The sequence below is a fragment of the Apiospora aurea genome, assembly GCF_038362705.1.
Source record: "Apiospora aurea strain CBS 24483 chromosome Unknown utg000001l_segment0_segment0, whole genome shotgun sequence".
NCBI lineage: Eukaryota > Fungi > Ascomycota > Sordariomycetes > Amphisphaeriales > Apiosporaceae > Apiospora > Apiospora aurea.
The window spans coordinates 7038725-7053983 of NW_027117388.1; the positions used below are offsets into that span (position 1 = coordinate 7038725).

Consider the following 15259-nt stretch of genomic DNA (forward strand, 5'->3'; position numbering starts at 1 on the left):
CAGCGGCGCAGGTAGCGACCCTACTGCTGCGAGATACTTGAGACAGGGCTGGAGGGTTGAGGTCAGATACGCGGGCCATCATGAGACTTATGAGTTTCAAATGCACTGTGCATATTCTTTCTCTTTGAGTTCATCATCTCCTTGGGGTTCATCTGCTAAGCATGTGTTTTTCGTGTCTACTTGGTGGATGGTCTTTCGCAAAGTCCAATCTCGCCCAACGGTGGCGTATAGGTCGGTGGCGGTATGCACTTTTCAGTTCTTGCGTCGTCATTTTCTTGCTCTCTCGGATACGATTCGGACACCAGGCATATATACATCACCACAGAGTTATTCACGCACTCCACGATCATTAAAAAGCATGGCTGGTTACCTCCTGTGATTCATGTATCATGGATATTACTATTTCGGGCAGTCGGACGGTTTCTCCGAGCCTTGAATGCCGTATTCCGTGTCAAGCTCGTCTCTCAACTTGATCTCCTTCTCTGCAAATACGACGAAGAACGACACACCCGTGATGATGGCAGCAACAATCCAAACAGACCGTAGGCTCTCGTTGAACACGCCGACAACCTGATCCCTCGTACTGGCGTCGAAAGTGCGCAAGACCCCGCTCGTAGCGTGCGAGTATGCCTGTCCATCGGCTACGAGAACTCGGGCGGCCGGATCTGTGATATTGTGGGACAGGGCATTGGCACGGCTGTTGAAGACGGCTCCAGGGACTGAGACGCCCCAGACGGTCCCGAAGCTCCGGACGACGGACCAGACCGCCGTGGACGAGGCCGTGTCCCTCTCGGGCAGAGCTGCCTGTGCGGCTGGTAGGAGCGTCGTCATCGCGAACCGGTGCCCGCGCCGGCGATGATCTGGAAGACGACGGGGAGGGCGAGATGGCTGTGCTGATCGAGAGTGATGAAGAGACCCATGCCCAATGTCATCATGGCGAAACCGATAAGATGGAGGGGGCGGTATCGACCAAACTTGGATAAGACAATACCGCTGATCATGCCGCCCGGCACAATGGTCACTACCGTTGGAAGCAAGAGAACACCAGACCGAGTGGGCCCTTGGAGCAGCACGGACTGGAAATAGACGGGCATGAAGTAAATGATCCAGAAGGCAAACAAGGCCTGGATGAAGGTGAGAAAGAAGGCGGCGGCCGACGTGCGATTGCTGAAGAGGTGTTTGGGTGTCATTGGCTCTGAGCACCACGATGATGCTTCGAAGAGATAGAACCCAACCATTCCTACGAGACCCAGGATCAGGGGAAGTAATGCTTGCCACGCGGACCACGGGTAGACGGTACCGCCGTACGACAGGGCGATTAGGGCGGCGGTGACTGAGCTGGCGAGGATGAGGTTGCCCACGTAATCGATGCGGCGAAGACGTTGGAGGGTCGAGGGACCACGTTGTTGGTTAACACGTAGAAAGGCGCCCAGGAGGGCCAGAGCGACGCCCGAGATGGGGATATTGATATAGAAGACCCATCGCCACGTGGTGTGCTCGACGATGCCGCCGCCGAGGAACGGACCGATCGAGGTACCAACGGCGAAGACGGCCAGAATGACGCCCATGAAGCGACCCCGATCACGCAGGGGAACCAGGTCGCACACGATCATCTGGACCATCAGGTTGACCCCGCCACCGCCGATGCCCTGGACGGCTCGGCCCCCGATCAGCATGGCAGTGGAGGTGGCGCCGCCGCAGATGCCGCTGCCCACGCCGAAGGTAGCGACGATGCAGAGGGTCAATCCGCGGCGACCGAATATATCGGCCAGCTGGCCGAAAAGGGGTAGGCATGCAGTACTAGGTATGATGTCTGTGAGTAGGTGAAAACTAAAGAAAGAGGTGACGGAAAATGGAAAGGGGCAAATTTTCAACTGACCTGGTTAGGAAGTATGCATTGACGAACCAGACATAGTTTCTCTCCAGCATCCAGGTGGCCGGAGATAGAAGGGAGAGCAGTCGATACGACGGTGCTCTCGACGGAGACGAGGAGGGATGTGATGGCCAGGGCAAGGAAGATGATCCAGAACCGCCAGCTGTACCCCGACTTGGGCGGAGGCGACGAGCGCGAGTCATTGTTCGAACTGCTGTCCATGGCTCGTATTGGCTGCTGTTATCTCTTCGAAAGTACTTAGATGATGCTTTCCTTCTTTCACACACCGGTATGTTGGCGACTTATGTCAACGCTTGGCCACCGTCGGGCCACATAGCCGCTTCTGTGCTGCCGTCGAAATAAAGGATCAAGTCCCAGGGGGCCCAACAAGCATCCAGTCGAGCGAACATTAAGGGACGAGCGTACAGCAATAGCGCACAAGTGCGGTATTTGTTTGACACGCGTCAACAAAAGGTTTGGACGACGACAGACCGATCATACGGGAGGCGATGCCACACGTGCTACGGTAAATCACCAACCACACGGCAGAGATTTAGTTATTAAAGGGTGAGTTACATATTATTTAACCTGGACGATGATAATCTATATCCAACAATTGGCCTTCGAATTTTGAAAGATTGATGCATCGCTCCGCTCGAAACGGTGCTCCAAACGGTGGCCGAGTGCCGGGAGTCATTCTGACTCAGGACGTGTTTACTCTGGTCAGCCAGCTGAGCTTTTAGGCCGCGCACGTCCCCTTAAAGGGGCTAGAAGCATACGTCCGGTGACGGCCCCCTTTTTTATATATTAGCCGAAAATCTAGCAGTGTGTTTATTTCGACCTTTTAGCTAAAAGTAAAAAAAAAGCCGGCTGACCGTTATCTCGTTTTTTTTTTCGTCTCGTCTCATTAACCGACTAATTCTATCGACCTACTCAGCTTTTTTTCGATCAGCAGCATCAGCTACGATTTTCCAGCTGATCCAGCTTTTCAAGGGCTTTACAGGGCGTTATAGGGCGTAGAGGGCGCTGTAGAAGGTGCTGTAAAGGGTATTATAGCCTGTAAAGGGTGCTGTAGCTTATGAAGGGTGCTATATGAGTAAGTGTGGCATTACTCGCGCTCGGTCTCGTCCGGCCTTCGAACCGGCGTGCGTTAAAATTAGTAAGTGTAGTATTGCTCGCGTTCGGCCCTTAAAGTCCGCTCGATCGTGTGCTCGACCTCCCGAAACGTTACTTTTATTTCGAATAAGCTTCGAATCAGCTGGCTAAAGAAGTGCGTACGTTAACCGATAAGCTGGAAGCTGGCTAACTAGAGTGAACACATCCTCAGGCCCGGAGTGCCCAAGCTACACCCACGCCCGCGCCAATCAAGGGAGGGAGGCGAGTCTCAGCTCCCGCCACCGTGATGCCAGCCCCGGCCAGGACTCCGAAGAATGAGAAAATGATGTGTTTTGCCACTTCGTGTTTCTTCAGGACCCGACTGCCTGACTACCTGATTGCGCCGCAGGTTGTTTCTGCCCGGCTTAGGTCAGGAATCTCATAAGCGATGAATTGATTTGTACGGCCAATAGCACAGCACATCACGTGGGGTAAAGACGAGCTTGGTTGTCCAAGTACGTCAACCTCGGTTTCTTGGCGGGCAGCCTGGTCGGGGGCGTCTGCATCATCGGCACCAGACCATCATCCTCCTCTTCTGCCACCGTGGTCGCACTCCTCGAATACTCAATCTGCTTTTTTCATTACTCTTACGAACGTGGAATCGCAATGAGCCCGCCTCGAAAACGTGCTCGAGAAGACAACAGCGACTCGGACGACGAACAGCTTGAAGCCATTCACCCAGAAGATGTGACCATAGCCATCTTCTACGCGCTGGCTTACGAGTCCGTAGCCGTTAAATACACGCTCGATGAAGAGTTGGAGTGTCCCCCCAAGACTACTGGCCGAGGAAGCTACATCTACTCATTTGGCCGGATCAAGGAGCATAACATCGTGATCGCGCGACCGGTGGACATGGGACCGGTCAATGCCGCGCAGTGTGCCGCAACCGTCCGTCAACAGTCGAGCCTTTTCTTAAATTCCTAGCGATTCGATCGCGCAAAACCAGACATCTCATCAGAAAAGCAGGTTACTCAGCAGTTTACCAACGTCCGCTTCGCTTTGATGGTCGGAATTAGTGCTAGCATCCCTAGCGACAAGGTCGACATCCGTCTTGGCGACGTGGCCATCAGCGTTCCACGCGATAATTATCCCGGAGTATATCTCCTTATTCCAGGGGTTGTTTCTATTTCGCCTCCATAGTATCCGCCTTGATCCAAGAAGTACCATGTTAACGTATAGAATAGGTTGTCCAGTATGATTTTGGGAAGTTCGAGTTGAATAGCAATTTCACTACGAAAGGCTGCTTAAATGCACCTCCTCGCATTTTCATCAGCGCAATTAGCGCACTAGAGGAAGATGAGATAATGCACAAAAGGCTAATCAAGAAGATACTACGACGCCTCGCCAAGGAAGACATGTTTGCACGCCCCACCAATGGCGATATACTGTTTGATCCTGAGTTCCGGCATCAAATAAAAGGATCTGACTGTAGCGCTTGCCAGTCTGCCAGTGACGTAAAGGTTGTGGCCCGCTGTCCGCGAAGAGCCCCTGACCAGCCCTACGTCCACCGGGGGCTGATCCTGTCAGGCGGTGGCGTCATCAAGAACCCTAAAGATCGGGAGCGTCTTCGTCGAGGCTACAAGGATACTATTTGCTTCGAAATGGAAGCTGCGAGCATTATAAACGAGATTCCATGTCTAGTAATTCGGGGTACATGCGACTATACCGATACACACAAACAGGATGGTTAGCACTACTATACAGCAGCAGCAGCAGCGTCCTATTACAAGGCTGTTCTCCTCAAGGTAGCTGGAAGCGATGTATCGGAAACAACGCCCATGAAAGATATCATGAACAAGGGTTAATCACCAAGATCTGCTTTATAGTTTACCAGACTGACCTCGAGTGCTCTATAATCACCGAAAGGTTACATAACATCGACACCAAAGTCGAAGGGCTCAAACAAGGTATTAGTCTTAAGAATATTAGACGCTGGCTTTCCGCGCCCGACCCAGCAGCAAATTTCAACAAAGCTCGAGTGCAACACCAGGAGGGGACGGGCGAGTGGTTGGTCCAAAGCGCGGCGTACGCGACGTAGAAACAAGAGCCAACCTCCTTCCTCTAGCTCAGCGGCATACCGGGATACGGCAAAACAGTCCTTAGTTCATCTATCGTGGCAGATCTGAAACAAAACTCGGCTATATCGCGAAGTCTCCTGTACTTCTACTTCGGCTTCAACGATGAAGAGAAGCAGTCACACGACAGAGCGTTGCGTTCGCTAATCACTCAGCTCTATGAGAAGCGCCAAGACCTCCGAGAAGCGGTTGATACCCTCCACTCAACCTGCTTTCAAGGGGGCCAACAGCCTAGCGTTGACTCGCTTAGAATGCTGTTTCAAAGACTGCTGTGGCAGGCCAGTGAGACCTGGATCGTTCTGGATGCACTAGACGAATGCCCCATACGTAATGGGCTACTTCTATGGATCGATGGTCTTCGAGAAGCCGGAATGAGCATCCATATCCTGGTGACTAGCCGGCCTGAACAAGACATCAAGGCAGTTTTTGAGAACTTCTGTTCTGAAAACCAGATCATCTACATGCAGACCGACATGGCAAAGGACGATATCAACGCCTATATCAGGACGCGAACCAGGAAGATGGACAGATGGAAGAACTTACCAAAAGTCCAACGAGAGATAAAGAGTGCCCTGATCTCAGGGGCAGATGGGATGTGAGTGACTATACCAACCCAACTATCCATGCTAGCACACGTTAACAAATGACAGGTTTCGCTGGGTCGCGTGCCAATTTGAAATCCTGAACGATTGTTTAGACCGACCGTCCATACAAAGAGAACTAGCAAATCTGCCGAGCACGTTATATGAAACGTATACGCGAATCCTGAACTCCATTGACAAAAAGTACCAGCACCACACCAAACGACTTCTCCAATTCTTACTCTACTCGACAAGACCACTTCGACTTGAAGAGGCGGTCGATGCCCTAGCAGTAGACACTGCTGCGCCTCACCGTTGCCGGTTTGACCCAAGAAACAGGATGCCCCTCCGTGCAAGACCGAGGTACCAACCTCCATTATGCGGTGCCTAGAGACTACCATTTTGGCATATTACGCAGCACGGTACTGGGCAGAGCATGCGAAGGCCATCGAGCTATCGCAGAATACTGCCCCTCCAAGCGGTGGTGGAGTTTCTTTCTCTCCAAGAAACACCCAGTCTCAGCTACATGTTCTACGCACCAGATCATTATATTCAGCCGCCAGATGGAACTGCCCAAAGAGTAGTAAGCTACCCTGCAGCAGACCCGAGACGCATAAGTGCTCTGTATTATGCATCATGCACTGGCTTGGTTCATTCCGCGACGCGACTGCTTCAAAAGGGCGCCGCTTTGGAGACGAAGTGCGGAGAATTCGGCACCGCGCTTCATGCTGCTGCGCTGTATGGCGAAACGTTGCTCGTAGAGAAGCTACTCGAGAATGGCGCCCCCATCGATGCGCGATCTCAAATGTTCGGCACTGCTCTTCAGGCTGTTGCAGGCTTTGGAGAGGAGTCGATGATGAAACTCCTGCTCGAGAACGGCGCTGCAATAGATGCTTGGTCCGAGATATGTGGTACCGCTCTTGAATTTGCTTCAGGGGAGGGCCGCATGTCCAATGTTAAGCTCCTGCTTGAAATGGGTGCAGAAATAGGTTATGCCCTACATGCAGCTGCGCGTTCTGGGCACAAGGACATTATCCGGCTTCTTTTGGATATGGGAGCTAAGCTGGATATGCGAGATGATTACGGGTTCACGCCGCTGCGTTGGGCTGAGATCAAACGCCAACCTGTGGAGGTCATGGAGTTGCTGGGGCACCAAGATGCGCAAAAAGCAACATCGCCGTATAACGGGTAGTTACACTACGCAATAGACAAACCCAAACAATTTACAATATGATAGCTAGCTGGGATATACATCAAATTCAGACTCCTCGATCCATTCTAAGATACCCCGAGTCATAGGAGACATGCCCTCCTTGCTGTCGATGCCAATCTCGTGGGTGTGATTGTTTCACTTTTGACCATTTGCCTCAATCTGGTCGAGACTCCCCTGGAACTGCGTGAGCTCGCCAGTAGAAGAATCTTCTGCTTTGCCTCGTTTTGTTGTATCTCTGATACGAGGATCCTCCGTAGCTGTTCTATATAAGGTAGCAACAATAGGATCTGCGTTGGTAGGACCTGGACCTGGAATATCTGCATCAGGTGTATGCAAAAGTCTCAGATGAGGTTCACCTGGCTGACCCGTTGTATGGACAATAGGGCCAGATGTCGGGCTATGGCTCTGTGGAACCATCGAGAGTACTTGTGCAGCAGGAATCTCCTCCGCGGGACCATTTACTTGGCCGTCAATACCATAGACCACTGGTTGGCAGTGGCAGGACCTCTCTCCATCCGTACATTCGCTACCTGTAGAAGGCAGCTCAAGCTCGCCCACGCGGTGCCCAGTTATTACACTGTTACTCAAAAGTTAGCCTTGGCTCCAGCGGCATGGGCGTTGCTCCAGCTGACCTAGCCCGTGATGATGGTACTCCAAGTGCCTGGCACATTTCTTCCGAGAGCTCATGTCCTGTGTGTTGCTGGGTATATTCCAAAATACCGTTGTGGCCCTCTTCTTTTGCCCCTAACATTGCTCCATCGAGACCTGTCACACCAGGGTTCGCACTGAGGCCACCGGCGTCGACCAACAACTGTACCATGTCCAAGTGTCCGCCACCTGCAGCAAAGTCGACAGCATGTAGGACTTCTTTCCTCTTACATTTATTGCAAGTAGCGTGATGAAAATGTCTGCCTGGCTTCGCATTGACATCAGTGACCTTCTCCAGAAGTACTGTAGCAATCCCTATACGCCCTCCAGCTGCTGCGATTTGCAAGGCTGTGAGGCCGTGCTTGGTAGGCGGTGCGTTCACATCCGCTCCTTTGTCGAGTAGAGTTGTAACGATTTGGAAAGTGCCAAGGATACAGGCAGCCTGTATAGCAGTGTTGCATTGGTGGTAGAGACCTTGTTTATGGGGTGTAAATGAGTCTATCCGCAGGTTGACATCACAGCCCCTTTCGAGGAGTTGCATCGCCAAAGTGGTGCGGTCCCAAATAATGGCTTCCATCAATAAAGAATGCCCCAAGGAGACTCCGTAGCTGTTCAAGTCTACAAGGTCATCTAAACATGCAGATATATTCTCATCCGACTCGCCCAAGCGAACCAAAGACGACAGGAGAGAACGATGTTGGAATTCCAACGAGCAGACATAACGGGGTCCCATGGGACGAAAAAGCTTCCAGAATATGCCCAGGGATTCTTGGCGGTCCTCTTCGATTATGTTTGAATATGGGTGGTCGAGACGGAAGCTTGGGAGTGACGCCTCAAGGCTAGATATACCTTTCGAGGTGACTGCGTATATATCAGCACTGTTTTCAAGGAGAAGGTCGACGATCTTCAATCGGTCCACGGGCACCTTAATCAAGGCATCATGAAGCATGGTACTGTCACCGATACGTCCTTGGTCGTTCTTCAAGTCGTTCCTCCGTGGGGATGAGTGAACTTGCACCCCATTGCAGATCAGGTATAAAACCGAAGCAAAGTTGCAGCAGCCTTTCCGCAGCACAGTCTGAATTGTGTTACAACCGTCCACCCCCTTATTAAGAGAGATCCCATGTCGTTGAAGTTTGTCGCAGAGTGCATAGTCAGGCTCAAAGCTTGCGATGTGGTTCGTCCACCGGCAAAAACCCTCTATTGTTGTGCTCATTAGTTTGTCTGGTGAGAGAGGGATTAAGGCAGCCAGCATAAGAGATGCTGGCAGCAAATCAATATTGTCGCCCGCATCAAGGATCATTTGGATTGTGAGACCACGCTTCTTTTCTAATTCGGCATAGTCTGATTCCCATCTGACGTATGGATGCATCGCATCTCGGAGGGACCGGAAATTTCCAAGGTTGGCTTCATGGTTCAGTAATAAGAGTAGGGCTGATGAGTTCCATCGTATAATCGCCCGGTCAATGGGCCTCCATCCAGGATGCTTCTCTCCATCTACAAATTCCGACATGAGCTTATCCGTGTTTGGATCGACGCCGAACTGAAGCAAGCACTGCAAAACAGCAACAGCATCCCTGTCGGCAGCTTCAGAAAGGGCAATCTGAAGTAGCACCTGCTTGATCGCCTGCTCTGGTATTGGGAAGGAGTCCAGGTATTGTTGAAGTTCGATAAGACCTCGCTCGGCAGCCAGAAAGATACCCGAAACTGTGACAGTGTTTTGAGCCCACTGGCTCTTTCGCGCGACAGCATCATACACACGTCGGTCGACTCCATCCGAAAAGAGAACGCGATCAAGCAATAATTCGGGCTCGCCAGGATTGGGCCAGCCCAGAGACCTCGTTGTAGATGCCATTGCTTCTGATGCTCTTGGCAGGAAATCAACTCTGATTCCTGAATTTATCAGAACTTCCACGCAACGGAGAGACGGAGGACGCCCAGTTTCTCGATCGCCCACTGAAACTAACTGAAGCAGAACATTCCCATACATACAGTCGAACTTGCCACGCCGGCAGTTGCCAGCAGTGACCAACAAGTCCAGCATATCGGCGTCGCGGTTCTTCGCGGCTTGTGTAAGAGCACAACAACGCCAGTAGTGATCCTCCCACTGAGCACAAAACCCAGGAAACTATGAGCGGGCGAATCGGGCATTTGGTGATACTCCGGCTTTTAACAAACGCGAAACAGAGCCCATGGCCTTGTCGGACCCCAGGTCAATGGCCATTGCAAAATACATCGCGTGGCGGGACCGCAATAATCGGCCATGGTCAACCGCAAGACCAATCTCGATCAAGATGTCAAAGGCTTTGCCGTGCCTTATTTCGAATAACGTATCAATGGCCCTTTCCCATACAGCTACCACGGTCGGTAGCTTGAGACGAAAGAACGCCATCAGCAACTTCATTTCCGCAATCAAGCCAACCCAATCCAGGAAGCGGCGCTGTACTTCCATATCGTCGATATTGTTCGAAAACACGTAGCATGCCTTCAATAGAATTCCGAAGTACTCGTCTGTACCAGGAAAGCTTTCCAGCTGTCCCGTACGAGGCTGGGTTGATCCGTCCGCAATATCAAACGATTGGTGGTGGGCAGTGACACGATCTGTATACTGAAATTGATGTCCTGTGATGGTGCCCGTTTCCAACTGTGGGAAGTCGCCCATGGCAGGTGCGTTCCTCTGGACAGGGTAAATGTTTGGGATCCCTAGAATGGACGTCAATCAGCACTTGGACTCAAAACATGGTTCGATGACACCTTACAAATATCCTGCAACATCTTCGCAAATTTGTTGAAAGGTGCGTTCGCCCGTATGTCGAGTATTGTCTGAATGCTCAAGGGACCACGATTAAATATCGGCGTTATCGTGCTTCTGCCTTTCGGTAGGGTTGATGATACTGCGTTCGCGATGTTGTTCGACGCAGCTGCCATTGTTGGCATTTGGATGTAAGCCATCTCGTCCGGGATAGGCGTGCGTGGTGACAGAAAAGGCGGAGTTCGAATGCGAATACCATCGCGCAGCATTGGGGTTCTCACTATACTGGCTGACTAGTACCGTTATGTGCGAGTTCTCTGAGCATGGTTAGACATACCCCTGCTGATGTCAATAGGGCGACTGTATCTGCGAATGGCCTTGGTGACCCTCTTTTGATCGATGGGTTGACCGTACAAGACCACTTCACTCCTCTTGAAATCCCGCGATCGCTTCTCCATGTGGTGATGGATGGCATGCCAATCATCTTTGGTTAGGTTCTTTACGAGTCTGAGCTCGTCGCGTAGCACGACCTCGTACGTAGTCAGCCTTCGCTTTGTCAGTACGGCTATTCGATGCGGAGCACTTTGGGACGTCAGAAACTCACTTGGAGACCGGCCATCCATGCTGCTCTTCCATTGACCGTTTGACCTGTTTCAAGGTCTGATTCTTGACCAAGTACAGGTCCCGCAGCTGCGATTCATATTGATGCCAGATGTCGAGGTCTTGAAGCTCTGGCGCGCATCGAGTAGGTTTCGCCATGGCGGCGGCAGCGCCTGGCATGCTGTGACGGTGACAGAGAAATGAACAGTGCCTGATGGGAGATATCAGGAGGACGTAATGCCCGTAGGTAGGTGACGGAGCGATGTTTATATAGCCACCAGGCTCCGCCTGAGATTTCAACACCCCGGGTGACATTGCCGAGCAGAGTACAGATCAGGCTGTGCCATTGTTCGGTGAGAGGCTTGGACAGCCAACCAGATGCGCCGCTTTGAATGATCTGCTGGCGATGCGTATTACGACATTACCTGCAGGCTCTTTCCACAATCTGTCCAATCGTCGTCCATGACTGAAGCCTTGCACGACATCAACCCCTCACAGCTGCATGGTTACTCAAGGTGCTCATGGTGAGTGGCGAAAGTACAGATTATGCCATTGATTCCACCATGACCTAGGGTTCGGCGTACAAGGCAATTAGGAGAGACGATAGTTACCGTAGGATCAATGGCCGGACCTGAACAGCTCCTAAAAAACCATTGGCGTTAAGAACCAAGCTGTATGTTTATCATCCTTTCCTTAATCCCGTATTTCTTAACTATGTGTGATTTCGAGGGACAGCGTGAGAAACGTCAATAAGAGAATATACATTTTACACTAGAGTATCGTATTGCCGAATATTGTGTATAAGACCATGGCTCAGTTTGCGTGCTTCCAGCGAGATGTAATCCCTGACTCTGAAAAAGAGTTGAATGTCGATATTCTTTTGGGCACATGCTAGAAAAGCCCGTCTGGACGAGGGATAGGACAACGACAAAACGGTAAATCCCCCTAGAGGTCGAGGTACGACGGCATGGAGTCGGCAGCTTGAGGGTTGCGAGACCCATGGCGACTTCGCCCAGATCCTTGAGCTCTTTGGTGAGAGTAGGATCTAACAACCCTCCCACGTCGTGCGTCGACCCAGCTCAGGGCACTGTCGGCGGCTTATCGCATAGTGGGATTCCAAGAGCCGGAGACACTCACATCGCACCATCGGTATCACAAGGCAGTTATGCATCATTTTCTCACGAAGAGACGAACCCGCAGTCCGCTTCCGGAGCCTCGTACGCCAACCATCAACAACAACAACACCTCAGTCCTTACCTGGCTCGACGGGGTCATCCGCACTTCACTCCTACCGGGTCATCCGCACTTCACTCCTACCGGGTCTGCATTGGATCACCGGCCCAGCACGGGAGCTTCCTCTGATGTAAACTAATAACAAGGCGCGCATCCATTGACCCAATGTTCTTCAACTAGAGACATTTGTTGGTCAGATATTAATGAGAATACTAACCGCCAGAGCAAGCATGTGGTGATGTAAACAACCAGGTCGGATTGGTGGAATGTTTGCTAGGTAGGATCTAAGCCGCGAGTTGTACACCACAGTCAAAGCTTGCAAGTAGAACGAGTATGATGTATAGCAGCTCCAGCCGGATCAAGGCAAACACATGTAAGGCCGGAAGGAAAATAGGTATAGACGCTAAGTAAGGCGATAGAGGTTACGTGACGAACAGATTAAATATTCTTTAATCAAGTCACAGTGTGGGCATCGATATATCTCCGAGGTAAGGGCGTTTTCCAGCATTCATATGCCTGATGAGCATCTATATAACTACGGTATTCGGAAAACCATAACATAGATAGTCATCCGCTTGTGGCCCAACGTCCTCAATATCCCTTTCACAGGACTTCACCGCCTCTCTGTTCTCACAGAACGAATCAAACCAAGATAACTCCCTTTTGGGGAAAACCGATAGAAAGTCTGCCATAGTAAACACCGCTATACGCCCAATCGAACCAAAACTCCTTGGTGACGCCAATTTGGCGTGGAGTGCCCATATGCCCAATACCCAATCCCCAACAAACGCTTAAAATTCAACCGTCCAAACTCCATCCTGTGCCTATTAATCCGTTTCATCCTCGGTGAATTCAGTTGCTTTTGTGTGTGTGTGTGTGTGTGTGTGTGTGTGTGTTCAAGTTCGTGAAACAGTGACCTCCGTGGTCTTCATGATGATGATCGAGTCCCTCTTGGAATGGACATCCGGCAGGATCATCTCCTGGCTGCCGTTCAAAAACTGCGCCGCGTACTCGCTGGGCGTCTGCGGCGCCGAGTCCGCGCCGCTCTCGTCGCTGCCGTCGTGCGGCGGGCCGAACTGCGGCGGCGCCTGCTCCGGGTCGGACCAGCACTTGCTGCTGCGGTAGGGGTTCTCGCCGCCGAAGCCGCCCATGCCGCCGTGGCTGTTGCTGTGGTGGCTTCTGCTCCCGCGCAGCCCGAGCTCGGCCTCGATGTCGAAGCTGGTGGCGGGCGCGTCCCGCTGCTGCTGCCTCCTCCCCCTCCGGCGGCGGGCGCCGCCGCGGTGACGTCGGGCGCGGGCGAGTGGCAGCAGCTCTCGTTGGGCAGGCTGAACCACTTGCCGAGCAGGGGCTTCAGGGCCGGCACGCTCGCGGCCATGAGCGAGACGTTGGCCTCGAGGAAGCCGAAGAACTGGATCCAGTGGTCGAAGGTGCGGTCCGCGTCGGTCCAGAAGGCGGCCTGGCAGACGGCCTTGGCGACAGCCATGGCTACGGCCAGGTAGCCCAGGCTAAAAATGGCGACGAGGTACAGCTGGACGCGGCGGTCCAGCTTGAGGGACCAGATGAGCGGCAGCGGCGCCGTGGCGAAGCAGATGTCGGTGAAGATGTTGCAGGCCGTGTTGAAGAAGCCGAGGCGGATGTAGACGGACTCCGGGTAGCAGCTGGCGCCGATCTGGTGGTTCCAGAGTCCCTTGATCGGTTGGCAGTAGAGGACGACGCTGAGGCAGCCGAGGGCCCAGTAGAAGCACGTGAAGCCTGGGTGGTGTGTTAGCACAGGGAAACTTGCCAAGATATCCGGCTGTCGTGATCCTTACCGATCAGTCCGTGGATGAGCTGGCGGAAACGCTTGTTGGTGCTCAGCCGCAGCAGCGAACAGCCCACCGAGACCTTGATGGAGGCCATGCCGATCGACGACACCAGCAGGCTCTGCACCCACGAGAGCATGTTGTACATCATGATGTCGTCGTCCGAGAGCGTGTCGGTGTGGTGTCCAAGCCCGTGTTGCCCCTCGACTATCAGTATGATCATACCTCCGCCCAGTGTGCATAGCTGATTACATCAAACATGGTCAGTCATCAGATCCCAAGTGAAGGCAAATACGCAAAGCAAGGCAACGGCAAAAGTACTTACAGCTCCCGTGATGATGAGAGCGTCATCCTTGCCAAACGACTTGACCAGGCAGGCCCGGGTGTAGACGCGGCAGGCGACGAGGATGAGGGCAAAGGCATGGAAAGCGGCAGAGACGCCCAGGATGCGTGGGAGGTGGGTTTCGGCTGCCCGCGCTGCATCTATCGCCATTTGACTACATCAAGACCAAGGCAATGCCGGGCGGTGGAGCGGTCAGGATCGGAGGGCGGGCGGGCGGCAGTCGGCGGAGTTGCGGGTAAAGAAAAGAAAGCAAGTTCTTCTTTTCCCGGCTTGTTGGGATTGGAAATCCCTTTTTTTCTTAAACGAGAGTGGTGGTGGTGAGTACCGTGAACGAGTGACTGGTAGATTAGACGGGGGGAAAAAAGAAAGATCGGACGAAAATTGGTCGCCGGGAAGATGCAACTCGACTAAAAGGCTAGCTAGATGGGTTGGGTAGCAACAGACGAAAAAGAGATCGACGGGTTATAAGGCGAAGGGTGTCAGTGTTAAGTCGCACTTTTGGACAGGAGAGCCCAACTTTCAGCTTTGACATGGGAAATGCAACGCAACCCCAGAGAGAAAGAAGACCAGACCTCAGACCTGCCAGGCACACACGCACACACACACCGCGGCTCTCGCTGCAGGTGCAGCTGCGTACCTGCGCCGCAGGCACACATGATACATAAGTTCATCCCGTCTTCCTGTTGGACGACCCCATCCCTATTGCGCCGATAAGGCTCCACGGCCCCGGCTCTTTGGTTCTGGCGCGCCATGGTCGATTGACTCGATTTGAGGGGGTCACGGGGAGGGGTCAGACGCCAGATGCGTGCAGGACGCCTTGAACGCCTCGAAAAAAGCCCAGAATGCGCGCGGTTCACGAGCTGCTAGGCGGCTTGGCATGAAAAAAACCCACGGGCGATTCGTCACTTGCAATCTCACGGACCATCGATACTCACGTAGGTGAGTGTCGCCCCTGGTCCCTTCACAGCACGGTGAGACTTCGGA

At 52.6% G+C, this 15259-nt stretch overlaps 4 protein-coding genes across 4 annotated transcripts; 1 reads left to right on the forward strand and 3 right to left on the reverse strand.

Moving 5' to 3' along the window:
• Positions 1 to 399: 399 nt before the first annotated feature.
• On the reverse strand, positions 400 to 2095 carry PG986_002146 (DNA repair protein RAD50; the record flags this gene model as incomplete). The annotated part of the gene is made up of 3 exons (XM_066838368.1): positions 400 to 812; positions 839 to 1813; positions 1903 to 2095. The coding sequence occupies 3 exons, from the start codon at positions 2093 to 2095 to the stop codon at positions 400 to 402; spliced, it is 1581 nt and encodes a 526-aa protein (XP_066707261.1).
• Positions 2096 to 3634: 1539 nt separating this feature from the next.
• On the forward strand, positions 3635 to 6876 carry PG986_002147 (uncharacterized protein; the record flags this gene model as incomplete). Its single annotated transcript, XM_066838369.1, has 8 exons — positions 3635 to 3889; positions 3953 to 4123; positions 4213 to 4668; positions 4720 to 4773; positions 4863 to 5053; positions 5132 to 5698; positions 5754 to 6005; positions 6207 to 6876. 8 exons carry the CDS (start codon positions 3635 to 3637, stop codon positions 6874 to 6876), a joined length of 2616 nt encoding a protein of 871 aa, XP_066707262.1.
• Positions 6877 to 7032: 156 nt separating this feature from the next.
• On the reverse strand, positions 7033 to 11077 carry PG986_002148 (uncharacterized protein; the record flags this gene model as incomplete). Its single annotated transcript, XM_066838370.1, has 7 exons — positions 7033 to 7474; positions 7530 to 9431; positions 9534 to 9652; positions 9707 to 10248; positions 10305 to 10577; positions 10635 to 10843; positions 10902 to 11077. 7 exons carry the CDS (start codon positions 11075 to 11077, stop codon positions 7033 to 7035), a joined length of 3663 nt encoding a protein of 1220 aa, XP_066707263.1.
• Positions 11078 to 13026: 1949 nt separating this feature from the next.
• On the reverse strand, positions 13027 to 14425 carry PG986_002149 (uncharacterized protein; the record flags this gene model as incomplete). The annotated part of the gene is made up of 4 exons (XM_066838371.1): positions 13027 to 13440; positions 13494 to 13882; positions 13942 to 14176; positions 14258 to 14425. 4 exons carry the CDS (start codon positions 14423 to 14425, stop codon positions 13027 to 13029), a joined length of 1206 nt encoding a protein of 401 aa, XP_066707264.1.
• Between the last annotated feature and the right edge of the window lie 834 nt (positions 14426 to 15259).